General features: G+C 51.3%; 2 protein-coding genes and 1 long non-coding RNA gene across 4 annotated transcripts in view; 1 reads left to right on the top strand and 2 right to left on the bottom strand.

Moving 5' to 3' along the window:
- Positions 1-26,058, bottom strand: part of LOC309370053 — a 394,628-nt gene that overhangs the window by 83,640 nt on the left and 284,930 nt on the right. The gene's annotated exons all lie outside the window — the stretch shown is intronic.
- On the top strand, positions 6,620-9,549 carry LOC309370658 (alpha-crystallin B chain-like). The gene is made up of 3 exons (XM_081912564.1): positions 6,620-6,911; positions 7,791-7,945; positions 9,301-9,549. Exons 1-3 carry the CDS (start codon positions 6,635-6,637, stop codon positions 9,472-9,474), a joined length of 606 nt encoding a protein of 201 aa, XP_081768690.1. The 5' UTR covers positions 6,620-6,634; the 3' UTR covers positions 9,475-9,549.
- Positions 15,258-26,058, bottom strand: part of CLCN2 (chloride voltage-gated channel 2) — a 73,969-nt gene continuing 63,168 nt past the window's right edge. Inside the window, exons 17-24 of one of the 2 annotated variants that reach the window (XM_081910891.1) lie at positions 25,200-25,384; positions 24,870-24,975; positions 24,136-24,212; positions 23,915-23,974; positions 20,640-20,678; positions 18,924-19,028; positions 17,247-17,333; positions 15,258-16,705 (exon numbers count right to left, since the gene is read on the bottom strand). In XM_081910891.1, the coding sequence (XP_081767017.1) occupies positions 16,511-16,705; positions 17,247-17,333; positions 18,924-19,028; positions 20,640-20,678; positions 23,915-23,974; positions 24,136-24,212; positions 24,870-24,975; positions 25,200-25,384 (854 nt within the window). In that variant the 3' untranslated portion in view covers positions 15,258-16,510. The remainder of the gene's footprint in view (positions 16,706-17,246; positions 17,334-18,923; positions 19,029-20,639; positions 20,679-23,914; positions 23,975-24,135; positions 24,213-24,869; positions 24,976-25,199; positions 25,385-26,058) is intronic. The other variant, XM_081910892.1, reaches the window with a different exon arrangement.

Below are 26,058 nucleotides of genomic sequence, written 5' to 3' on the forward strand. Positions count from 1 at the left end.
CTTAGCAGTCCACACCAGTGCACAAGACCCCGTGAGGAAGGGATCTGCCTCCCCCAGCCCCCAGCTCCAAATGTGAGGGGGACCCTTACCCTCCAGGAGGGCTCTAAGGTGGTGCCAGGGGGTTAAAATGACTTCAGGTCCACTCATGCCTTGGCCAACGGTGGATTAGGGAACCTTTCACGCTCCCTTTAATTCCCCATCGTCCATGCGGCCGACTACTGCTGTCCCACACTTTCTCACTCCTAAGCAAAGTTTCCTTGCGCTTAGAAAATCCAAACAAGACGACTGCATCAGTTGCACAAGGACTCTCCAGATTTATTTTATTATTTATTCCAATTTATAATGCTCTTCACCCAAAGATACAGTATAAGGACACAAAACATGTAACAACAACAAATAATAATAATAAATAACACCCACCCCTCCGCAGACACATTTAAAAGGCAATGGGTTGTTTAATTAGCCAAAGGTCTGGTTCTTAAAGGCATGTAATGAAGGCGCCAGTCAAGCCTCCCTGGGGAGAGCATTCCACAAATGGGAAGCCACTGCAGAAAAGGCCCTGTTCTTGTGTTGCCACCCTCTTGACCTCTTGTGGAGGAGGCATGTGAAGAAGGGGCTCGGATTATGATCTCAGGGTCTGGATCAGTTAATGTGGGGAGAGGTGGTCCTTGAGATATTGCAGTCCTGAGCCATTTAAGGCTTTATAGGTCAAGACCAGCACTTTGAATCGGGCCTGGAAAGTAATTGGCAGCAACCACAGTTTGGGCCAGGGTAGGTGTAATACGCTTGAACTGTTTCCCCCCGCTGAGCAACCTGGCTGCTGATTTCTGCACCAGCCATAGAATTAGGGATGAGAAAGTGTGGGGCAGCAGTAGTTGTGCGGAGAACGCCACATGGACAAGGGGAAGTTAAAGGAGGCACTAGGGATTCAACAACCACCAGGGTATGGACAGGTCTAAATCTGTATGGTGGGTTAATTAGGCATACAGGCCAGGTTTATCTAGTCTCCAAACTTCTGTCAGTTTTATGCCTGCTCAACTGTTACAGCTGCTTCAGAAGGATCCCCAGGGACTGCGGTTTGGTCAGAGCACTGAGGGTTCTGTTAAAGATCCTTAGCACCTCCTCACACAACTATTGTAGCAAAGTTCCCTGGGGAGGCGTGCTACGAAAAAGCAGTGTTAAGTCTGCAGCGCATACCTATATGCCCAGAAAAAACGGGGACACACAGATGCAAGCCTGCGTATCCCCTTGGCGTGCATAGCTCCATAAATCCTGCCACCTGCATGCACACAGGTGTACTGTAGCACAAGTCTGCTCCTCCCCCCCCCACATGCACATGCTGTGTGAGACACACACCTCTTTTAAAGCAGTTAAAAGGCATAACCCCTTTCCCACCCACCAGTAATTCTGGGAATTGTAATTCTTAGGGTTGCCAATGTTTAAGACCGCCCCTTCTCCTAGGTCTGTGACATCAGCCTGACCCACAGAAGTGTTACAGGTGAAGCTTCACTGTCCGCCCCTGTTTCTCTATGCTAAATTGCTTATCACCTGATAAATTTCAGTGGGTCAGGCAGTTGGTAAAGGCCCCAGGATCAGTAATAAAAGTTGGTAACCCTAATTCTGAGAGGTGGCCGGTTCGTTTTAACAAAGATGTTTCAGCAACCCCAGTGGCTGTGCTGGTCCAGGGGGGAGGTTACCATGGGGCGAGGTCCAGGACCTGAGTCGAGGGTCGGCAGACAGTCCTCCACGGGCGAAGCGGGGTCCACAGCGAGGAGCCGGGCAAGGACAGGAACTCTGGGGAAACAGGACTGGATGCTGGCCGAAACAGCTCTTCAACTACGTTGCTCCCGCAACCTGGGACCGGGCTGACTGGCCTTTATCTTCTCTGAGGCCAGGGGCGGTCCCGGCCCCCAGGTGACCTGCCTCTCCTGGCCTTAAGGCGAGCACTCCTCCTGGGAGAAACCAGTTCCCTCCGCCTCTCTGCCCTGAGCCTCTGCAGCTCAGGAGAGGCCGGTGGGTTACTGGACCCAGGGGGAGACTCACCTTCCCCTGACAGGGCTGGGAGAGGCGCACATGTAGGCAATGCGTCCTCAATCGCCTCTGGAGCCAGAGTGGATTCACCTGGTGCCTGCTCCTGAGGATTTGGCACAGGTGCAGGCGCTTCAGAATCCAGGCCCTGCCCCAGTTCAGCCGGCCCTGGAGGCGGGGACTCCTGTGCAGGCTGGGATACCTCCAGTTCAGCCTCTGAATCGGATTCCCAGGCCATCACAGTAGCTATGCTTCCATACACACTTTTTGGGTGAAGCCCTGCTGACTAGTTTTAAACCATTTTGCATTTGGCTCTTTGCCCCCATTTTAACCCCAGCTTTCTACTTGTTTCCTCAGTGCAGATGATCTCAACTCTAATGGATGTGAGGGCTCCCCCTGGTTTTCTCTAGAGGGAGCAGAACCTCCATGTTTAGAGGCAGTATAAAGGTAAAGGTAAAGGGACCCCTGACCATTAGGTCCAGTCGTGGCCGACTCTGGGGTTGCGGCGCTCATCTCACTTTATTGGCCAAGGGAGCCGGCAGTATACCTCTGGTCTAATCCACAGGGCTCATCTTGGGCTCATCTGATTCAGCATTCGCACAAGCCCCCCCCCCCCCCCCGCATCTCGTGACTGCAGATTTCATTCTTTGGCACAACTCTTCAATGCACAGGAGCCCTGCCATCTATTGCACTTGGTCACCCTGTGTTCAGCATGACCATTGAGAAATATCCCTGAAGAATGCACATCAGGAGAGAAGTGTGGTAAATGCAAACACATGCCCCAAAGAACTTGCACACACACACACACACACACACGCATGCATGAATACAGACCCCCAACTCCCCTATCAAGACAATCAGGTCCATCCCTCCTGGTTTGGCTGCCTCTCCCATTTTTTGTTTTTAACCAGGTAATCCACAGAGAGCAGGTCGGGGAGCACTGAAGTGGGACTTCTGAGACATGCTTCTGTTTGGTGTGTGGAACGGGGAGCAGGGAAAGAACCAAGTTCCTAATATCTCTCATGATCTGGAGGTGAAGGTAAGGGGAAATGGTTTGCAGGGCCACTGGCTTCGCTGGGTGTCTCCGAACCCTGCAAGCTCCTGACCTTGCTCCTCCTCCTTGCTTTCACCATCTGAGCAGCATCTTTTGCCTGCCTTGTGCTCTCCACTCTGGGTGGTTGCACTAGTTGGGCTCAGAGGGAGATGGCCAAATGACGGGCAGCAGGACCAGGACATGAGGTAGGCGGGCTCCAAAGTCTGGAGATGAGTGGTTACTGTTAAATGCAGAAATGTGTATGTGTGTGTCCCAGCAGGGTCCCACCAGGCCCTGGTCTCTGTTCTGCCCCAGGCTTCTCTGTGTTTGTTGGCACCTTCTATGGAAAGTGCAATTTCACAGACAGCTGCCCATCTTTTAGGAGAAGCAAGGCCTTTGGAAAAAGTAGCTCATTCCTAAGAATTTAAGGGGGCTGCTCTGTGGCAAGGGATGGACAGAGACCAGGGCATCTCTCACTAGCTATGTGCCATCTTGACTGGAGAGGACAGGTTTGCTGAAGGTGCGATGAGGGTCAGGTACCGCAATGGTCCCTTGTAGCTATTTTGAGGCAGCTCTGGCACAGCCTACAAGGATGACAGTGAAAGATGAGGGACGAAGGGCTGAAGGACTGTTTAGGTGATGTGGAGGGGAGGAGAGAGGGAGGAATAAAACCAGGTTCAGTTCAAGGAGATCCCTTCCAGTCAAGGATGCTTGAGTAGTTATCATGGCTTCCTCCGCTCACCACAACTTTGTGCAAACCCAGTCCAAAGTCGGTGGACCACCCTGCCCCACAACTAGCCTCTGGGCAGCCCTCCCCTTCCTGCCACCCCCCTTGATGCACCTGCAGAGCTGTGCCACAAAGCCTATGCAGCCCTCCCCCATTTCCCCCCATCCTCTCCAGCCCTTGCACTAGGCTCCCTCCCCCCCAAATGCACAATATTGTTTCCGTGTGTCCCTGTTTCTGCCCTGCCCTGCTCCCGATGTATGCCCCTGGCTGGTACGAGTGTCTGTTTTCGTTCTGTTTGTATCTGTAATTCATTAAAAGGTTGGTTCTACCTGACTGTGTCTCTCCATGTGTGTGTGTGTCTTTCTCTGTCTCTGTGGACTGGCCCTACACTGCATCCTCCCACAAGTAGGATTGGGAGGGTGGTTTGCAAATGCTCCACCTCTGAAGTCCTTTTACCAGAGGATTCCTGGATGGCCTCCTCCTCCTTCCCAGACTGAGAGCATAACCTAGAAAAACACAGGGCAAGCTATCATTCAGGGGAGCCAATCTGCCCCCAGTGAGCTTCTCACTGAGGGATCCCTGTTGGGTTTCCAAGAAGTCGCAAGGTCATCCAGAAGGAATCATTCCCAGTATGTTCAAGGTTTGAGTGCTGCTGATTCAGTGGCCTAACGTGGGTTGCCATTGCCCGGGGCTGCACAGAAGGGAGGGAAACAGAGTATGCATGCACATCCAGTGGTATCTGTGCCACCCAGGAGACTGCAGCCACAGAGATCAGAAGAGTCTGAGAGGTCACTTCATGGTTTGCATGGAGAAGCCGTTTGCAATGGAAGTGTGCAGATGCAGAGGCAGCACCGGGTGTTGAAATTTTGCAACCCTAACAATTTTGCGCCCAGGGCCACCCCACGCAACACCACTGTGTTGATTATTTCATTTTTGTTTGATTTATTACATTTCCACCCTACCTTTCCTCTAAGGAGCTCACAGTGGCAGGCATGATTTACCCTGATCTCCATTTTACCTTCACAACAACCCTGTAAGGTAGGTTAGGCTAAGAGATGGAGACTGGCCCACTGAGTGAGCTTCATGGCTGAGTGAGGATTTTGGCACTAGTCTCTAAGGTCCTAGCCTGAAACTCTAACCACTACGCTGCACTGCCTTTCGTGCAGCCACAAGGTAATCACCCACTCCCAAGAGGTATGCGTTGGTAGGGCTGGGGGAATCTCAAGCTTTTCAGAAGTATAAAAAAGCCATAAGGGGGGAAAGAATCTCAGAAGCTTTCAAAAAGGACCAAAATCCCTGTGTGTGTTAGAGAACAGAATGGCATGACTGGACTCCTGAACACGCTGCAAGGTTTTGTTGCAGTTCCACCACCCCAGACTACCGCAGTCTAATCTTTACCAGCTTTCCACACCATCTCTTTTGCAAGATCAGCAGATCTCAGCATATCCCCAGGGAACTGATCAATATGAACAACTGGCTATGTTCCCGTGAGATCTTACTTATAAACTCAATGTCTTCTTTTGTAATCACCACAATCTTCACGTAGTTCAAGAAACGGAGATCTCAACCCAGAGGTTAGATTTCTGTAGGCTAGATTTTTCTCCTAGGGGAATTCTCACTGCTGAAAATTTCTGCTGCCCTTTTCTGCAGCTTTGCAAAATCCTTTTTGAGATGAGATGACCAGGAGAATGCACAGGGACCCACATGCGGTCACCCAGAGACTGTGGTCACAATGACTGGGGTTAGGACTGCCTTCCATCTTTGACTTGCTCCCATTCTTATCCAAGGATCTCTAGATGGTTTACCTGGGTCTCCTCCTGCCCTTTGGATTCTTACAACGACCCTGTCAGGTAGGTCAGGCTGGGAGTTGGAGGCTGGCCCAAGAAGAGCTGTTGCTCGCCAGGCATCATAGGAGGTGGTGTGGAACAAGCACAACATCATGTGATGGCAATAGCCAAGCCACCATCTGCCACCCTCTCCTTCTCTCCTGCAATACAGGAATAATAAAGCACTCGCCTACCCTGTAAGGCTGTTGTGTGAGGTCGTGCATAAAGCACTTTGAGCCCCAATGCTTAATATGGGCATCAGTATCCTGCTTTGTTCATAGGAAGCTGAGCCAGGCCACTGGTCCATCTATCCTAGTAATGTCTACCCTGGCTGGCAGCAGTTCCCTTTAGGGCTCTCTCTTAGCCCTGCCAGGGAATGCTGGGGGTCTCCACCCTCATCGTGCAGCCCGGACCCTGAGATCCAGCTCTGAGGGCCTTCTAGCGGTTCCCTAATTGTGCGAAGTGGGGTTACAGGTAACTAGGCAGAGGGCCTTCTCAGTAGTGGCACCTGCCTGTGGAACACCCTCCCATCAGATGTCAAGGAAACAAACCACTATCTGACTTTTAGAAGACATTTGAAGGCAGCCCTGTATAGGGAAGCTTTTAATGTTTGATGTTTTACTGTGCTCCATGTTTTAAATTTGTTGGAAGCTGCCCAGAGTGGCTGGGCAATTCAGTCAGATGGCCGGCATATGAATATACTACTACTACTACTACTACTACTAATAATAATAATAATAATACTGAGCTATGGCCCTTTCCCATAAAATAGGTCCTCTGCTGGACACCGCTCCCATTCCAACCATTGTCTGATGTGGCACAGATATATATGTATGTATGTATGTATGTATGTATATATATAGTCTCCCAGGTAGCTGAGCAGCAAAACTGAGGTTTGGAGAGGGTGGGGGTGGGCTTCACCCTGCCCCATTGTTCTCATCACCTCTCACTCCCTTGCCGCTGAGAATGCAGCCTCCTTATCTCACATTCCAGCACGAGGGCACAGCGACTAGGCCAATTATGGACATCTTGGCTCTGCTGGACCAGGACAAAGCCCTCCCCTCCCCCGCCCATGTAGGCACTGCAGATCCCTTAGTCCCACACTGCACCCAGGAGAGAGCTGCCGCCCCCATCGCCCAGGCCATGTCTTCGGTGAGCTCGTCCTCGTCCTCTTCCACCTTCCGCTCAGAGCACATCAGCACCTACAGTCCTGGGAAGCCTCGCTTCGAACCTCTGCTGGACCCTCCCCATGGGATCTTCGGGGCCGGGAGAGCTCGAGAGTCCTACGGGTACTCAGGTGAGTGAGCTCATCTGGGGGCAGCCCGGGCTCACTGATCCCACAGGCTCTGAGCTTGAGCAACAGGAGGCAAGAGTCAGGGTTGGCCCAAGGGAGTTCCAGTGCCAGGCAAATGGACTTTTTGAGTCTTTTGGCTGCCTGACCTTAGGTCAGTCGCTGGGTATCTTTGTTCAAAGGCCACATTCTGGGGAGCCTAATCTATGGCTGCTGATAGGATTGCAGCCAAAGTGGGCAAGGCCATCCTCTCTCTCTCTCTCTCTCTCTCTCTCTCTCTCTCTCTCTCTCTCTCTCTCTCTCTCTCTCTCTCTCTCCCTCCCTCCCTCCCTCCCTCCCTCCCTCCCTTTCTCTCTTTTCTCCTCCCTCCCATCCCTTTCTCTCCATCCCATCCCTCCTCTCTGTCCCTGCCAACCCCTTTCTTGCTCTCTCTCTCTTGCCACATTGCTACCCTTTCTCACCACCCCCCCTCTCTCTCCTCTCTCTCTCTCTCTCTTTCTCTGCCACCCCTTTTCTCCCTCCCTCTCTCCTTCTGCCATCCCCTTCTCTCTCTCTCTCTCTCTCTCTCTCTCTCTCTCTCTCTCTCTCTCTCCTCTCCTCTCTTTGCACTTCCATATTTCTCCTGCTGTGACAGGAACAGGTCCTCCTTCCTGCCAGAGCTCTGAAGTGATGGTTTGCCAAGGGCTTTCCCCCTTCCACGTCCCATCACCCCATCCATTTCAGCTTCGCCCCTTCCTATCCCCTCTCCGGCCCTCTTTCTCTTCCTCCAGCCTCCTCTTCACACCCACCCACACCCATTGTTGCAATGGCCAGACCTGTCTTCCAAGTGCCCACGCTCACCCCTCTGCATCTCCTCTGCCTTTGCTTCCCTCCACCCTGCCACAGGCTCACCCCCATCAGCACACCCTTCTGCTCTGGGCAGCAGCAACGTGATCGCCAGTGGCGACAAGTACCAGGTCATGGCGGACGTCAGTCAGTTTGAACCTCACGACATCGTGGTGACCACTTATAACTATTGCATTGTCATCCAGGCAGAGAAGGTGAGATGGCCAGTGGCGGTGGAGGTGGGGGAGCTGGAATCAAAAGTGCAGGAGGTGTGGTTGCAGGCTGTTGTATGGGTGTAGCCAAGGGGGGATAGATCCATCAAAAAATATTGAAAAGCATTGAAAAGACACACACATCCCCAGCTCAACAACTTTGGCTGATCCCCTAAGAAAATCTCAAGAAAATCTTGGCTACACCCATGGGCTGTTGGGTGGATTTTTGATGAGCAGGAGAAGATATTTTGTTTATTCATTATCCTCTTACTTGTGTAAGAATGCAAACACCTGTATTTCAGCACAGTTAAAAATCGCCATCCATGTGAAGCTTATATTTAGAAGCTTGGGACACAAGGTTGTGTAACCTTCTAGAAAGAACAATTATGATCCGCAATAATGCTTAGGCAGATTCGGATCACCTCTCTTCTTATATGTGCAAACCCTCAGACAAAGAAAATCACCCTCAGACTCTTTTAGGCAAAGAAGAAAATATAAGTCTTGCCAGGATTCAACACGTACAGTGGTGAAAATCAAGCAGGCAATAATCCTAAAAGTTACAAAAATCTATAGTCCAGTCTGAAATGGAGCGCACACTCTTGAGGAGAGCTCACAGACAGCCCATCCCATTGTAGGTTAGAAGAAGAGAATGCAGCCACAGGAAGAAAAAGATAAAGTCTTCTATTGTTCCCTTTCTTCCCACAAAAGTTTAGAAGATGTGACACCATATAGTCTCCTGTTTGTGACTCTGTAGCAGTCATGCATTTGTGATTTTGGCTGCAAATTTTCCAGCCCTGGCTATAGCTCGGGGGGGGGGGGCAGGACAGCTTTGCAATGGAAAGACCTTAGCTGGGGAGGGGGTGGGGACATCTGATCTGCATGCAGGAGAGCTAGGAAAATCCTTGCAGAGCCTCTGTCAGTCAGTGTCAACAAGGCATCGCCAAACTGGTGCCTTCCAAATGGTTTGAAGACAACTCCCTTCCACCCAGAACATGGCCGTGCTGGTGCAGATGGGAGTTGAAGTATGAAATTATAGGGGTGGGGGAACCAGATTGGGGAATGCAGGTGCAGACAGTTCTATTACTGAACGGAATGAATGGAAGACCTGGCTTGGGATAAGGCAGTTTCTTACATTTTATCTACTCAAAAGAACCAACAGCTAGAGATGGATGCCTCAGGTTTTCCCTAATTTGCGCACCTTTGAACTTTTCGTCCTGCTTTGGTGCATGATGGGAGGTGCTCCTCTGAAGAACTGAAGTTATCTTTTAGCCAGTGTAAGTTTGGTACGTGAGATGTGTAAAATGCAAGAGCTGGTTTTGGGGAAACGTCTAAGGCAGGGTGTTTTGCTTGCCCCACAGGTGGCCGAAGATGGCACTGTCTCCAACACTTTCACTCACAAGTGCCAGCTCCCGGCAGACATGGATCCTCTGTCCATCAGCTGCTCCCTGAACGATTCCGGCATGTTGGTCATCACTGCCAGGCGACAACTCCTGGCGCCACCTCCTGTCTTCCGCACGGAGGTCAAGCTTTAACAGTGCATTTTGTCACAACCTGGGAAGCAGGGAACCTTCATAAAACTATTTTGCCTTGGGTAGATTTGCCTAGTAGTCTTGTTCTTGAATTGTTTGATTGGCACCTCTGAATAGCCCAATGTCCCATCATACACTGCTGCTGCAGAACCTTGGAACTTCTGCCTGCAATGCATGATGGGACCCATCCCCATGCGCGTCTCTCTTGCTGCAGGGATAAAAACTACCTGTAGACTTAGAGCAGTGTGTCTATACTGAGTCAGACTATCTCAGTACTTTCAAGTGACAGGCGGAAGCTGCTCGGGATTTCAGGCACAGGGTTTTCCCCAGTCCTACCTGGAGATGCCAGGAATTGAACCTGCTACCTTCTGCACGCGAGGCAGATGCTCTACCCCTGAGCTATGGCCCTTCCTTCCTTGGCACTAGATGCAAACTAGGACTCTGGGGCCCTGCTGTGGGACTGGGAGACCGCTGCTACAATTCTGGAAACCACCACAGGAGCAGAAGAAGAGGCCCTTAATCTTGCTCAAACACCTCCCATTTTCCCACCCTTCAATAAAGATCACTTCCTGCCCTGCAAAGTCTCTGCTCCTGACTAGAATTGTCTCAATGTCACCTTCTTCTTGGCTTCTTTCCCTAGCAATTCCCCTCTTTGATAGAATGGGCAAGGATGAAATGGGACCCAGACCTTTATCTATTGCTGGAAGATTAGCTGTGTTGATATATTTTTTGCAGCAAAAGCAATAAAAGAGTCTTGTGGCACCTCAAAGACAAATTGGTTAAGTCTCTTCCAAAAATTCTGGAAGGTGTCAGGTTGGGGAGTGCCAAACTTTATCTAACACCCTTTGCAGGAAGGGAATCTTGGTAACTGGCAGGTCCACCAGGAAAGAGCCAGTGGGCCACAATCTGCGCCAGTTACGCCAAGTTTTGCAGGACACTTGGGAGAAGATACCCTCAGTCTAGCCCTGCCTGCTCTCCATGGCCTCGGCTGCCCTCTCCTCCTGATCCCAAGCCCCAGACATGTCTTGAAGAAGAGGGCAAGGCACCTGAAGGCTGCCCTCCTGGCCCGCTGGGAGAGAGCAGAAGCAGGTGAAGAGACAGGGGCAATGAAGAGGAAGAGGAGCAGGGCCAGAGGGGGGCCAGAGGGTCCCTGCTGGGGTGCTAGCAGAAGACAGGTGCCAGATCACAGCAGAATGATGGATTAGATGGGGCACTGCCCCCCAAACCCCTCTGCCAGCATCCACTTGTCGAGGGGATGGCACTGCACACACCTTACATTTGAAGCACACCCAAAGTATATTGTTTCTCCCCAGGAATCCTGGCAGCTGTATTTCCCCCTTTGTTGTTGTTTAGTCGTGTCCAGCTCTTCGTGACCCAATTCCCAGCCCTCTCAACAAACTGTGCTTCCCGGGATTCTTTGGAGAAGGTCAACACACTTTACATGTGTGTTGGACAGTCTTCATGGCATGAAAGTTGTCCAATTGGCATTACAGTGGTACCTCTGGATGCGAACAGGATCCATTCCAGAGCCCCGTTTGCATCCTGAAGCAAATACAACCCGTGTCTGCGGGTTGCGATTTGCTGCTTCCGCACATGCATGTGACGTCATTTTGAGCGTCTGCGCATGCGCGAGCGGCAAAACCCGGAAGTAATGGAGCCCATTACTTCTGGGTCACCGTGGAGCGCAACCCGAAAATATTCATCCCAAAGCTACTTCAACCTGAGGTATGACTGTATCATCATCATCATCATCATTATTTCCCACCATTTTCCCTGTTAGAGACTCAAGTCAGCTTACAGATGCAATAAGAACTAGGGCGGTAGGAGGGTGGAATCAAAAGTAGAACGGTTTGGCCGTGGCTCCAGCTGCTTGTGGCCTCCCATCCCCAATGGGCAGCAGCAACCACTCTGCCTGCTGATGCTGTTGTCCCACAGCTGCCCATCCCTAGTTCAAGGTGTTGCTTTGGGTGTGTAAGAGAAAGAGAAAGGAAGGAAGGAAAGGGTGCAGGAAAGGGTTAAAGCTGAAGACCCCTCTGTGCCAAAACCATCAGCACATAGGAGTTGTATGCTGAGTCAGACCATTGGTCCACCAGGCTCATTATTATCTGAACTGCTTGGCCCTCCAAGGCTGTGAAAGAGTTTTCAGACAGAAGTCCTTCCCAGACCTACCTGGGGATGTCAGAAAGTGAACCTGGGACCTTGTGCACCCAAAGCAAATGCTCCAAAGCTAAGCCAGGCCTTTCCCCAAGAGCTCCAAGTAGAAAGCAGGAGAGCTCAGAGAGGCTAGCTAAAGAAAGAGCCACTTGATCTCTGCGCGGGGCTTTTCAGCGCTTGCCCAGCGCCAAAAGAATTGCCCAGGTCTGACCTTGCTGCACCCACATACTTGCTGCCCACAGGGGCAGGCAGCATTTCTGCCCCTCCTCCCATTGGCCCCAGTCTAAACCCACGCCAACAAACCCGAAATAGTTTTATTTCTCCGCAGCTGACCAGTCCGCCGCCTCCACCCCACCGAAAGCTCTTTTGAAAGGACCAGCACAACTTTGGCAGAGGAGGAGCTGCTGGCGCTCGCTCACTGCCTCGTTTTTCCCCTCTCCCTCTTTTTTTTTCCGGAGGAGATGCCAGCTGCTCATTACATCTCTATAGCACAGTAGTTTTATTTCCGTTTCCCTCTCTATTCCAAGCCCCAGGATCCCTGGCTCAGCATTCTTCTGCGCGGCTCCCGGAAGGCCAGCTCAGACTCTTTATTGACTAGGCAGTGTGTGTGTGTGTGTGTGTGTCTGGCAATAACATAAAATAAAGGCAGAGGGGGAGAGAGAGCTGCTGGAGTTGGCAGGAGGAGATGAGTTCTGCAAGATCTGAGCTCGAGGGCAGAATCCTAGCTTCCCAGAATCCTTCAGTGACGAATGCAGGCCAATTCCTATGTGGCACACTTCCCCGTGGAAAACACAGGCCTGGTTCTCTAGCACAGAATCCAGCTGCCAGGGGCAATAGAGATGGTGGCAGCAATGAGGTTGTGCTTTCACCTTTTAAGAAAAATCCAGGCGAGACAGCAGCCCATAAGAAAATTTTAAAAGTGTGCCAAGGGATGGGGTGAGGGCTTCCGTGTGTGCTACTTAGCTCTGTGTCGCATGCAGCTGCCTTCTACCAAGCCGGGATAGCTCACTCGGTAGAGCATGTGATTCTTAATCTCAGGGTCATGGGTTCAAGCCCTGCTTTGGCCAAAAAGATTTCTGCATTGCAAGGGGTTGGACTAAATGATCCTTGCGGGTACCTTCCAGCTCTACAATTCTATTATTTTAAATCAGTACTTTGGCCCACATAGGGCCGGCCCTATTGTTAGACAAACGGAGGCGGCTGCCTCAGGCAGCAGTGGCCAATAACTTTCGACAGCTGCGACCCATATGGCAGGGAGGTCCGCAGTTCAAGCAGGGTCGCCATTTCTCTGCTGGGCTTCTGTGAATGACCTCAGTTGGGAATGAACTCTGCATGCAAACCATGAAGGATACCCCTCCCTGCCTTCTCAAAGCGTCGCAGAATTGTAGCGTTGCAAAGGGTCATCTAGAGTAGTCCTAACTTTGCAACGCAGAAACCCCCGTTAAAGAATCGCTGACAGCTGGCTATCCAACCTCTCCTTGAAGGAGATTCTATCCCCTTCCTGGGTAGTCTGGTCTGTTTGTTTGCTTTTGCCTGTAGAAGCCTCTCCCCTTAGTGCAGCAGCTCCGGGCACCCGCGTACTGGTCCAGGCGCCTCCGTCCCTCTTTCTCCCTCGTTTTTCCTCCTCCTGCAACGCGGCACTCATCACGCGGCGGAAAAGGCTTTTCCGGGGGCAGAGGCGAGCCCTGCGCAACAGCTGCGGAGCGCGCCAGCTGCCGCCGGCGGGCAAAGAGGTCGGAGGGTCGCGGGTCTTGCAGCAGGCTCGGCCCGCTGCAGCAGCCACACGGCCGCTCTGGCGCCCCGCCGCCGCCGCGCGTCCTGACGAGCGCGGCTGCAGCCCCAGGGAGAGCTTCTCCTTCGGTGTCAGCGGAGAGAGGCGGCCGGGAGGAGGATAAGCGGCGGGGAGCAGCTGGAGCCAGGAGGCGGCGCTGGTGGCGGGATGGGAGAGGCGGTGGAAGGGCCGGCCGATGCAAGGCGGAGGCTGCAGCGAAACTTCAATGAACTAGGAACCCCGAAATTTCGAATCCCCTCCAAACTGGCGCCAAGGATTCGTCGTCGTTTTGTTCTGCCAGGCACCCCAAAATTCAGTAAACGACTACAAAACTTTGGCACAGGTTTGGAGGGGACCCAAAATTTTGGGGTTAATGAGGCTCTCCGGAGAGGCCAGGGTGGGCTTGTTGGAGGAGGAGGAGGGAGGGTAGATGGGCGAGAAAGGGTTAAAACAGGCGGTCAAGCTCCCTTGGTCTGGAAGCGGGTTTTCCTCAGGACCTGCAGCAGGGGAGCAAAGGTTTAAACCGCACCCCCCCCCCATGCACAAACACACACACTCCACCCCTGTTGTGGTCGCAATTCACCATCAGTCCCTTCTCTCTTCCCCCAACCTCTGGTGCCATGTGCATTTCTAAAAACCTGCAGGTTAAATTCAAAGGGGGGCATTTATTGCCAAAATAGAGTTGAGGACACAGGGATTTCCACATAGGGCAAGCGCTGGCATGTGACACCCCCCCCCCCACAATCTGCCAGAGCCTGTATTCTCATGCATTGGTGTGCTATATCTAAAATAAGGCAATCAAAACAGACTACTTCTGATTGCTAGAGAAGCACACACATGGAGGAAGCTGGATCTCCCAGGGTCTACAGGAAATACTCTGAGAGCGCCACTCCCACTGTGCCCAGCCAGGTAAAGGGGCACAACCTATAGAAGCTGTGCACGTCCCCAGCCTGCGCTCTCTCTCTCTGATCCCTGCCATGTGGTCTCTTCTCTTCGATGCTTCATCATTGACTAGGGATGCAGGACGCGTGCTGAGTCACAGCTCAGATTCCAATCCTAATCTAAACTATGTCTGTACAGTCGTACCCTGGTTGTTGAACGCCTTGGTACTCGGACGTTTTGGCTCCCGAATGCCACAAACCTGGAAGTGAGTGTTCTGGTTTGCATGAGTTTTTCGGAAGCCGAACATCCGTTGCAGCTTCCAATTTGAGTGCAGGAAGCTCCTGCAGCCAATCAGAAGCTGCGCCTTGGTTTTCAAACTGTTCTGGGAGTTAGACGGACTCCGGGAACGGATTCAGTTCGACAACCAAGGTACGACTGTGGTTCCGTTTTAAGCCTGGCTCAAGACTGCTACTGTGAAACCGAGTGAGTCAACTGATCTTTACTTAACAAGAAGAGTGTTTTGTGTGTTTATTGTTTTAAGGGAGAGGAACAGGGGAAATAACAGGAAATCCAGTCTGCAGTAAAGCATCCTGGATTACTTAAATGAAAAGGCTAAAGCTTCCTTGTCTTTGCTGACAAAGGAATGTACCCTGCTGAACTCACAAATGCAAGGAGGGCTGATATCTAAGAAATATATCCTCCTAGTTTCTATACACATCCCTACAAGGGGAAGTCCCTAACTCACTGAGGGCTTGAGACCCATTGCCTGTCTTCACCTAGTTTAGCTAGCCAGTCAAAGCCATTCCTAGGGCAGGGTCACTGCCGCATGCTGACAGCTGAGTGCAGTGTGGGGACCAAAGGTGGGCAAACTGCCCCAGAAGCACAACATGCCCCTCACCAGAGGTACTACCCCTCCCCTAACGCCCCATATGCTCCAGCAGTACCATGTGGCTTACACAAGACAACAGACACTCATTAGTTTGTTTTATTTCATAGCTCTATTTGCAATCTCTCTTCTTCTTTTTATTAAATTAATATAAAAAACCCTCTGTATTTACATGTCAGGTACCAACCCCACTCGCCGCTCCTCACCTCTGGATTCAAGAATAGGGTGGGCGCCAGAGAGGGGGGTGGGGAAAGTGAAGCAGTTCAGAGTCCTTATTGGGGGGGGGCAGTGGGGAAGAGAGGAACGGAAAGAGGCTCCCCAAGGCTCAGTAGCTCAAGAGATCCAGTGTGTTCACACATGTAAAAATCATTAATAAAAGCGGGGGAAAGCCTATCCGTTGTATCAGGGGCGGAGAACTCCCCAGAAGCCCCAGGCAGTGTGGCCAATGGTGGCAGTTGTAGTCCAGCAACTTCGGGGAGGGGGGAGACACTGGCTCCCCCACTCCTGCATTGTTTTCACATTCGGACGTCCCTAAGCTGGTGACCCAGGACTCACCGACTGGACTGCAAATGGGTGCGAAGTGGCAGTGAGAGAGCAGAGGTAAGCGAAAAAGAAAAAGGCAGGTGATAATGGCCTGGATCCTACTTGCAGGAGTGGCTCCTTCAGGTGTCTTATGCCCCCACTCCTCAGCTTAAGAGTGACCTGTGCAAAGAAGCAGAGGTGGACCAGGTGGGGTTTGAACACCTCAGCTCACAATTTCCTTGGCCCTATCTGACTGGATCCCATTTTAAGGTAGAGGCAAGGCCAATGGAAGGGTAGGAGGGGGGGTGTTTACTTATTTTGTGTGTGCGCATTTGTAAAACCGATGCCCTCTTACCCACAAACATCTTGAGCAAGCCCTGAGACTAATGGCAGCGTGAGAGGGACTGCAGGGGTGTACGACCGAAAACAGGACCCCAACAGTGGCACAGGTGTGACTTCAACATCAGGCAAGGCGCAGGATGAAGGACTTCCTTGCTATTCTCAGACATCTAGGTCCCACTGAAGTGTGGGCTGATGAGAGGAGCAGGATCCTCTCACTCGGCTCCGAATTTGTTCTGCCGCCTCCTCTCCTCCAGAGCAAGAACGGGGCAGGGACAGGCTTGTGGCTTCGTGCCCGGTGAGGCCTTGAAGCTGCTCTGGTTTTCTGGCCGAGAGGCCTTTTCGCAAGTCTCTCGGGGCAGTAGTGGGTCCCTGGGCTGGAACGCTAAGCGAAGGACCCTGGGAAGACTCTGGCCGGAACTAAACGGCCGTGGAGCGGCGACGCTGGCTTCTCCACCAACCGGTTAGCAAGACTCCCTCCGCCGTCACTGGCATTTCTCGTCACTCTCCGAAGGGCTGGACTCGCGGGGGATGGAGTGCCTGTTTCGCCGGTCCCACAGCTGGTGGATCTCTGTGGCCTCTGTCTCGCTGCTGCTAGTCGTGCTGTCCCGGAAGCTGGCCAATGGGGGCCGCACCTTCACCCCCTTGGCGGTCACCGAGCCTTCAATGGCTTTTCGCAACTGGAGAAAGAGAGAAAGAGGAGGGAGAGATTGATTGATTTACTATTTATTTACGACATTTATATCCCACATTTTTTCTCCAGCCAGGTAACAGGAGTGAGCCAGCAATAAATCACACTGAGCAAGTTGGTGTTAACTCTTTATTAGCAGAACCAGGATTTGCACAGGCGTGTCAGGCCTAATGAGCACAGCTACTTGTATCTGCCAGGTTTGGCTTCATGGATCGATCAGCTGCTGAGACTGAAGGTCCCTGCCTCGCCACAGCCACCTTTTGCTCCATCCCAGTTATTGCCAACAAACCACTGGGGTTAAATGGGGGTGATGCTACACTCAGGCATCTGGGTGTAGCATCACCCCCATTTAACCCCAGTGGTTTGTTGGCAATAACTGGGATGGAGCAAAAGGTGGCTGTGGCGAGGCATCTGGGGTGGATAGACGGCAGACCCCCTTCCACTGTGTGTGTGTGCTGGAGGGGGCTCAAGCATGTTAGGACTGAAAGGAAGCCCTCTTAAGCTTTCCCACCCCCAGACTGAGTACTCACCTCCTTGAGAGACACCATGCCAATGAGGCGCCCGATGCTGGTGACATAGGCGTGGTCCACCCCCAGGAGAGAGAATATGGTGTGTGTCTGGAAGAGCCAAAAACAAAATCAGCAGCAATCACTCACACACACCTTTGCTCCACCATCTCAGTATCTAGAATTGAACCGAGATTCTGTGACTCCTGCCCTGACAAACCATCAGGACTAGACTACTGCAATGTGCTCCACATGAGACAGCCCTTGAAGAAACTTCAACTGGTACAGAACATAGCCACCTGGAAGCACCTTGAGGTGATTCTCTCAGAAGACACTGCATTCTACTTCTGTAGCACTTGGGTCCTGCTTGAAGAATTTCCACAGGCATCCAGTTGGTCACTGTGAGGACTGGATGTTGCACTAAATGGACCTTTGGCCTCATCCAGCACCCATGTTCTTCTTACATACAACTACAGGTGAACCAGTTGCATTGGTTACCTGCATGTTTCATCTTCTTCTTCTTCTTCTTCTTCTTCTTCTTCTTCTTCTTCTTCTTCTTCTTCTTCTTCTTCTTCTTCTTCTTCTTCTTCTTCTTCTCTTTTATGTTTCAAGTTTATACATTTCACTAATTTTACAATCATTTTGACATTTCAAGGCTTGACTTACTTCCCTCCCCTTTCTGCAGTTCCTTAAATTTATTTTTAATATCTTCTGCATATCCAAGTTAACTTAATTTGCTCATTTATTCATCTTCTTTAAATATATACTCTTCTGAAACTGCAGATTGCAACAATAATCCTGCCAATGTTCTTATCTGTTTACAATTTATCTGTAAATATTCAATAAACCATTTCCATTCTTTTATAAAAAGTTTGTTATCTTGATTTCTTACTCTTCTGGTAAGTTTCAGCGATTACCTGCATGCTTTCAGGCCCAACTACAAGTATTGGTGTTTATTCCCTCCCCCCCTTTTTACACACCCAAAGTTAAAACATTTTCCTATTTACAATCATTTAACTTTGGACTCCCCCCCCCAAAAAAAAATCCCTCTATGGTTTCCCTAATTTTCCAAATTACACTGCATATTATTGTATACCTTATCTTCTCCACAGTACTTTCAAACATATATTTTACTGCTGTTCTTACTCTAAAGACACTTGCATTTTAACATATTTACAATAGTTTTTTTTAAATAATCTACAAACTTCCTCCAATCCTCCTTGAATTCTGCCTCATCTTGGTTTCTAATTTTACATATTGGTGTTTACTTTAGAGGCCTAAACTGGGTTTCGGGGCAGGTTATTTGAAAACCTGTCTGCATCTGTATGAACCTGCCTGGGCCTTGAAGGCCCTGTTTGTGCCCTGCCCTTACGAACAATTCAAGAAACGGTGTCTTCTCAGTGGTGGCTCCAAGCTTGTGCAACTCCCAATGGATATACATTTTGCCATGTCAGTTTCGCCATTCAAAGAGGTTTCCAGTTGCTTCAGCTGCTTTTACATGAGCGCTCTGCTGCGCTGCGAAATGTTTTCAAACTGTTGTTTTGATGGTTTAGTTTTATTGGAGCAATGCACTTTGGTTTTCCTGTTTTATTTATGCATGCAAGCTGCCTTGGGAAGGCTTTGCTGAATTTGATAGAGTGAATTCAGCACTCGTGTGGTATGCTTGCAGAACCAGAGCGCACACACGCAATGTACACACACCTTGTGCAAAGAAGTGCGTTCCACCAACTGGAAGGGTGCTGGGTCAATCTTGCTGTTGTTGAAGTTGACAAACTGCTCTAGCTGCTGCTCCTCCCATTCCAGGATCTAAAAGGCGACAAATCAAGTTAGCGTGTCTGCCAGGAGGAGCCTGTAGCTGCCAGGCTTGTAAGCCAGATTCATTACATTTTATATATACCCATCTAGGCAAGCAAGAGGCAGTTTAAGGACACGTTCCAGCCAGGCAAAGGAGGATATGGGCTAGGATTGGCAAGGGGTATGGCCTGGGAAGAGTCTCGGAGGCCAGGCAGAGATGCTTGGGGCCGCATTCAGGGTCTGGACCCGAGGTTCCTCACCCCCTGGCTGCACAGTGAAGAAGCAATTCCTTCTGTGTCTGGCAGGAATCACCCGCTGTTCACCTTCATTTGGGTGGCTCTCAGTTCTGGTATTAGCCCACAAGATCCCAACCACAATGTTGAACAGCGGGGAGCAGGAGAAAGCCAAATGCCAACAGGGTCAGGGGGCTGGCAGGATGCTGACGAGGGTGCACCGGGAGAAAGCAGGCTGGAGTCTGACTCGGGAGAGGGGGGTAGTGATTTGTGGGGACCAGCCAGGAGCCAAGAGTCAGAGCCAAAGGCAGCTTGAGAGCTGGAGGGTGGAGCACTGGAGGAAGACGAGGAAGAGGCAGTTCAGGCAAGTGAAGGGCTGGGTGCTTCCCCACCCTCTCCCACACCACTGTGTCCCAGAACCAGGAGGGGATCGAAGAGGGAAGAGCAGAGGACGCTTCCAGGAAGGCATAGTCTCTGACTGCATGCACACAGCACATCTGGGGAAGATACTTACTGTATTTTTCGCTCTATAGGACGCACTTTTTCCTCTCCAAAAATGGAGGGGAAATGTGTGTGCATCCTATGGAGCGAATGCAGGCTCCTTGGCTTCAGCGATAGCAATGCTAAGCCTCCAAAGCGCAGAGGGAGCGCTCCCTCCATGCTCCAAAGGCTTCGCGTTGCTTTCGCTGAAGCCTGGAGAGCGAGAGGCGTCGGTGCGCATGGACCCCTCTCGCTCTCCAGGCTTCAGGTATAGCCGCGCGCAGCCCCTCCGGCAGGGAGAGGCTGCACGTGGCTATGGCTTCTTTAGCCCTGTGCAGCATCTCCCGGGATGGATCCCGCTGGCTGCCTTGGCTTGTGCTTTGGCTTGTGCCAGCAGGGAGAGGTTGCGCGCATCCTGTACGCTGCCCTTTGGGGCTGGGGGGGAAATAAGATTATTTTTCTTGATTTCCCCCCCTAAAAAGTGGGTGCGCCCTATGGTCTGGTGCACCCTATGGAGCGAAAAATACGGTAAGCTGCTGGAGGAGGAGTGGCACCGGTTGGTGCAACTGCACCGTAGAGCTCAGACCTGAGAATAGCTGCCTAGACGCTAGGCTGGTGTGCATGGGTATCTGGAGCCATGGAAACTACGGTAAGTGTCCACTTTTAACAATCACATCTGCCAATGACTGACCCAGGTGAATCGAGCCAGCCAAGCTGTATGCTATATGCCATCTTTTGGAATGCTGGGGTTTTGCAGTTATTTTCTCTAGGGGCACAAGGAGTTAGCCCTCCAAGAGGGCAAAAGTCAGAGCGCAGCACAATTTCAACACAGGGGGCCTTCATCATCCACCTGCTCTGTACTATAGGGAGGCTCTTCGCTTGTCTGGGCCTGTGAATGATGGGTACTCACCTCTGCAGGGGTCATTTCGCCAGCTACTTCATATTCATCCTACAAGGAGGGAGAAAAGGAGCCGCATTTGTCAATGCTACCCTGGGAAGGTATTGGGGAGGAGCTGAGCAAGGAAGAACAGAGAGAGATGGAGACGGGGCAGGGAGTGAACTTGACTCCAGAAGAATACGAGGCTCTTAACAGTCCAGAATCGGGGCCCAAGGTGTGGAAAGTCCTGGGCGTCCAGGGATAGCAGGTGGCAAAGAAGAGAGTTATGCATCCCAGCTTTGCGAGGGCAATGAGATCAAAGGCTTCTGTGCACATTTCGGTTTAAATTGAGCCCTAGTCATACATTACTTTCTGATGCGGCAATGCCACCGCAAAGTGAATTTTGCCCTGCTGGTTTTGCATAGTGAATACATTGCCTGAAGGCACCCTCCTGTGGAAAAAGCTGCTATTTACTCTACTGGAACAGACTCTTCAGTGTGGTAAATATCAGTTCTCACCACGCAAAGCCTTTTATGTGGTAATATTCCTACGCTTTTAAGTTGGAGACTTGTCTCCCCACAGCAATGTAAGATTGGCGTTGTCTGACAGATAGGTTTCTGCTCAGGATTTACAAGCCCCTCAAGCTGAATGCTTCTTGTATACTTGGTCAGGGACGCCTGTGGCGCTGTGGTCTAAACCACTGATCCTCTTGGGCTTGCCAACTGGAAGGTTAGCGGTTCAAATCCACACGACAGTGGTGAACTCCCGTTGCTCTGTCCCAGCTCCTGCCAACCTAGCAGTTTGAAAGCACACCAGTGCAAGTAGATAAATAGGTACTGCTGTCGCGGGAAGGTAAACGGTGTTTCTGTGTGCTCTGGCTTACGTCACGGTGTTCTGTTGCGCCAGAAGCGGTTTAGTCCTGCTGGCCACACGACCCAGAAAGCTGTCTGTGGACAAACACCGGCTCCCTCGACCTGAGTGCGAGATGAATGCCGCACCCCATAGTCGCTTTTGACTGAACTTAACTGTCCAGGGGTCCTTTACCTTTTACACTTGATGTGCAGACTGATAGGCCTCAGAGCCACCCCAAATGCTGTGTGTCAGAGAAACTTGGTTTGTCACTGAGGGTAGTCTCTATAAGGAGCTGTGACCCCCTTTTCTCAGCTCTCTAGCATGTCAATCCTTGGGGCTGCTTCCTAGCTCCCCATTTCTTTTCTCTTTCCTTTCCGGGGTCCTTCTCCCTGCCCGGCCCCCTCTCTCTAGGAGGAGGACATTTCTTCAAATGGCAGTCAGAGACTGTTAAGAAATACCGAACCCAACCTAACAGAAACCACAGTTCCCCGAGTTCCTTAGAAGAGCGAATGCCTCTTTTAAGTTTGCATTGCACGGATCCAGACTTGGGGCCAGGATATCTCAGCCAAGAGGCAGCCCTTCTAGCTAGACCTCTGTGACAATCCAGGGAAGCTAAGCAAACCACTGCCGGAGGCTTCCCCATCACCTTACGATACACACTTAGCTGTGTGGTTTGCTGAACCAGCTTCTGGTTTTAACACACATCTTGGCAGCAAAAAGAATCCCTGCTCTTCAATAATAGATCAGATCAGTCTCTCTTCTGGCGCTTCTCGGTTAAGGTGGGTGGGGAGAGAACAGGCAGCAGAAGCTGAGTTGGTGTAAAAACCGAGGGACTGGTGGCCAAAGCAACAACCCAACAAGATAATTTGAACCCCAACCAAATCATGGTATTTCTGGAAGCTCACACAGAATCGAGGAAATCATCTCAATGTTGCAGGATTTCACTACAGGAGTTGGAAGAGGCGTGAATTAGCTGGGGAAACAAGTGATTCTGAAGCAAGGATGAAGGCGATGGAGATTTCTGATTGGCTGTTCCAGAAGATCACTATATAAATCAGTTAGTTTGTAAAAAAATGGGAGGGGGTATGGATTTTTTTTGGGGGGGGGTACGCCACTAAGAGAGAAAAGATGAATCAAAACAAGAGGCCGAACTGTGCTGAAGGCTCTGGCTGTGCCGTTGCCCTGTTTTCGTGCTGTGGCACTAGATAATTTCACCAGTCAGTCAACTGAGGAAGGAGCAGTGGCCTCGGACCATTTCCTATACAGCATCGGGAGCAATCCTGGGTTCACTCCAGACCAACACTGCACCTTGCTTCCCTTGTACAAATCGCCCTCGTGGATCAGACCAAAAGGTCCAGCCATGCCCAGCATTCTGCTTCCAACCGTATTCACAGATATCCCGTGCTTGAACATTCAGACTTTAGGACTACCAGGCAGTGATTTGCAAATTCACAGAGAAGAGTTCTTGTTCTCTTTTTAAACTTTTGTGGTTAATAGGGGTATTCTTTTCCTTTTCTTTTAAAAACTCACCTAAGGGAGTGGCTGGATCAGGGTTTCTCAAACTTGGGTTTTTTGGACCACAACTCCCATCATCCCTAGCTAGCCGGACCAGTGGTCAGGGATGATGGGAATTGTAGTCCTCAAACAGATGGAGATTCAAGTTTGGGAAACCCTGAGCTAGATCTTCAGGGAGGTGGGAAGGAATATATATTGGATTTGATATCCCGCCTTTCACTCCCCTTCAGGAGTCTCAAAGCGGCTAACATTCTCCTTTCCCTTCCTCCCCCACAACAAACACTCTGTGAGGAGAAGTGTGACTGGCCCAAGGTCACCCAGCAGCTGCATGTGGAGGAGCGGAGATGCGAACCCGGTTCCCCAGATTACGAGACTACCGCTCTTAACCACTACACCACACTGGCTCTCAAAATCAAGGGAGATTTTGTCTGTTTAGGACCTGTTTTTCCCCAAGAGTCATTGGGTCCTAAGTCATAGGGAAGCAGGACTTTTCTTGTGCAAATCACATTTAATTCAAATGACGATTGTACGGGATCATTGTTCGACCTTAGTGGAACAACACATACACACACACACGTACATGGGGAGTGGTGACGGAAGGGAGTAATCGTCTGTACTCTCTGCCTCCAGCTTCAGCCTGGAGTGGGGAGTGCTCTTGTGTTCGAATCCTGCTTTCTGGTTTCCCACAGGCATTGGGTTGGCCACTGTGAGAACAGAATGCTGGACCAGATGGGCCACTGGCCTGATCTAACAGGAATCTTATTATTCTCAGTTATCTTGGGCAGGCCCCAGTTGTTGGGGGGCCTGGCACTACAAAACAGAAAGAAAAAACCTTCAGCACAGTCCCAGGCCTTGATGGACACATTTGGGGGAGGAACAGGCTTCCTGCCCTGTGATTGTCTGGGTGGGAGCTGCATGGACGTGGCGTGGCCCACACTTACCGCCACGGAAATGCGGACACGCTTCGACTTGCGCTTTTCAGGCAGGCCCGAATTCTCATCCTTATTTTACCAAGGGGGGAGAAAATAAGGAAGAGAGAGAGGAATTATGGAAGTGGGACGGCTAGCACATAATTCCCAGGGGAAGAGAAGAGCCTCTGCCCAGAAGCAGACCCAAACGCGGCACATGGTGGGGTGGAGGGTGGGGAGGAAAGAGGCCTCACCTCGGCTGGCTCTGCTGTTGTGTTGTTAGCGCAAAAAAGGCTCCTCAGAGCGATGCCTGGGGGGTCCACAGTCCCAGCTGACCAGAGAGAGACAGAGAGAGAGAGTCAAACATCAGAGGGGCCTCACTGGAAAGGGACACTGTAAAGCATGGGTCAGCAAACTAAGGCCTGGGGGCTGGATAAGGCCCGCGGCACCTGCCACCCACTCAGTCAGTCGTTGCGCCAGTTTAGCTCCAGTTTAGCTCTGCGGAGAGGCGCTTTCCTGGGACTACATCTCCTAGCATGCTCTGAGGTTGCTCAGACTTCCGTGACGCTGGCCAATCCAAAGCCTTAGCAACTTCAGGCCTCCCCTCCACTGGCCAGTTTGATGCGAGCTGGTGGCCAATGGCGACCCTTCCCAAACCTCACTGCTCCAACTGGGGCACAGGGCAGGGTGCCTTGTTGAAGTCTAGCTCCAAGAAGGGAGGAGAAGCAAAGGGGCGGGAGTGGAGGAGGGAGGAGGATGGACACCCTGGTGTAGGGGCCCTTCCCAGAGGGGTGGCTGCGGCCCCTTCATGCAAACTGAGACCCAGCACTGGCGGGGTGCCCCCTCCCTAGCTGGAGGGAAGGCATGTGACCGCAGGCGCATGCGTGCAGTCTGGCCCACCGCAGGTTCTGAGGGACAGTGAACTGGCCCCCTGCAGAAAAAGTTTGCTGACCCCTGCCGTAGGGCTAAAGGGGGACACAGGACTCACTTGAGACGCTCTCGGATAAAGTGCTGGAGGCTCGCTTTAGTGCCGGCTTCAGGGGCTTACGGGACTCACTTCGCGGTGGGACAAACGAGGATTCTTCGGTGATGATCTGAGTGTTGAGGGAGAAAAAGGGATGACGTTACAAAAGGGATCAAGACTTGGATGCTATGGCTTTGACACCTCAAGACAACATGGGCTGCTTCTTCTGTTGACGCCACATTCCTCAGTTATGTCTGCTTTTTGCCTCTCCAGATCAACATAGGCCCTCAACGATGAGCATATCTTGCCAAAATGCTAACAACAACAACAACACTGTCCAGGGTCTTTGCCCACCTGAAAGCGCACACCCGTGTCAGGCGTCTGGTGCGCCTCCTCGCCTTCTGGAACCTTCTCGGTGGCTCGGCGGTCGGCCTGGGCCTTCTCGCGCATGTAGTGGAGCCGGCGTGCGTAGCTCAGCTGCTCGCTCAGGAGGGTCACGATCTGCGTGCGCTCGATGGAGCCCAGAAGGATCATGGACTCTGCAGTGGCAAGGGAAACCAGGCTGAGCTTATTTATGGGCCAAGAAGCCATTTTTTGCTAATAGACCAGGTGTGTGCTTTGATGGTAAAATGGCAAGCTTTTAAAAATAATTCAGAGATAGGGGACAAGACAGGGGAGAGGCAGAAGGAGATCAAGGACAGCTTGAGATGTTGTGGGTTGAAGAGGAAGCCCGAATGCTTCCTGTTCCCAGGGCACTGCCAGCTTGTCTGAAGTACAACTTTGGTACCTTCTCCATCTCAGATACGGGCAACATGCCTCCACAAGGAGAAACAGCAAGGGCTAATTTTGCACATGACTGTGTTGGGGGAGGCACCTGAAATGTGACATTGGGTGCTTCCCATCTGCAACACCTTCATCTCCAAAGGTGCTCATGCTAGCCAGGTGTCAGGGGCTGGACTGAGGAGTAATGGTGGGAGCTGCCTGCCCACTCTCCGCTCCTTCCAGAAAAGAGGAGGACAGAATAGATTTAGAACAGTGGTTTGCAGAAGGGCATAATTCAGAGGAAGCAGAGGGGGAAAGCTGGGAAATATTGGGGGAGCATCAGGAAGAAGCACCACCAGGGGGAGACAGCTAACAGACTCAGTGTCTCTTGAAAACATTCCTAATCCCCCCTCTCCCACAACCAGGAGTGCCGTGAGAGTAGCAGATCAGA

This window comes from Podarcis melisellensis, assembly GCF_964234715.1.
Source record: "Podarcis melisellensis genome assembly, chromosome: 5".
NCBI lineage: Eukaryota > Metazoa > Chordata > Lepidosauria > Squamata > Lacertidae > Podarcis > Podarcis melisellensis.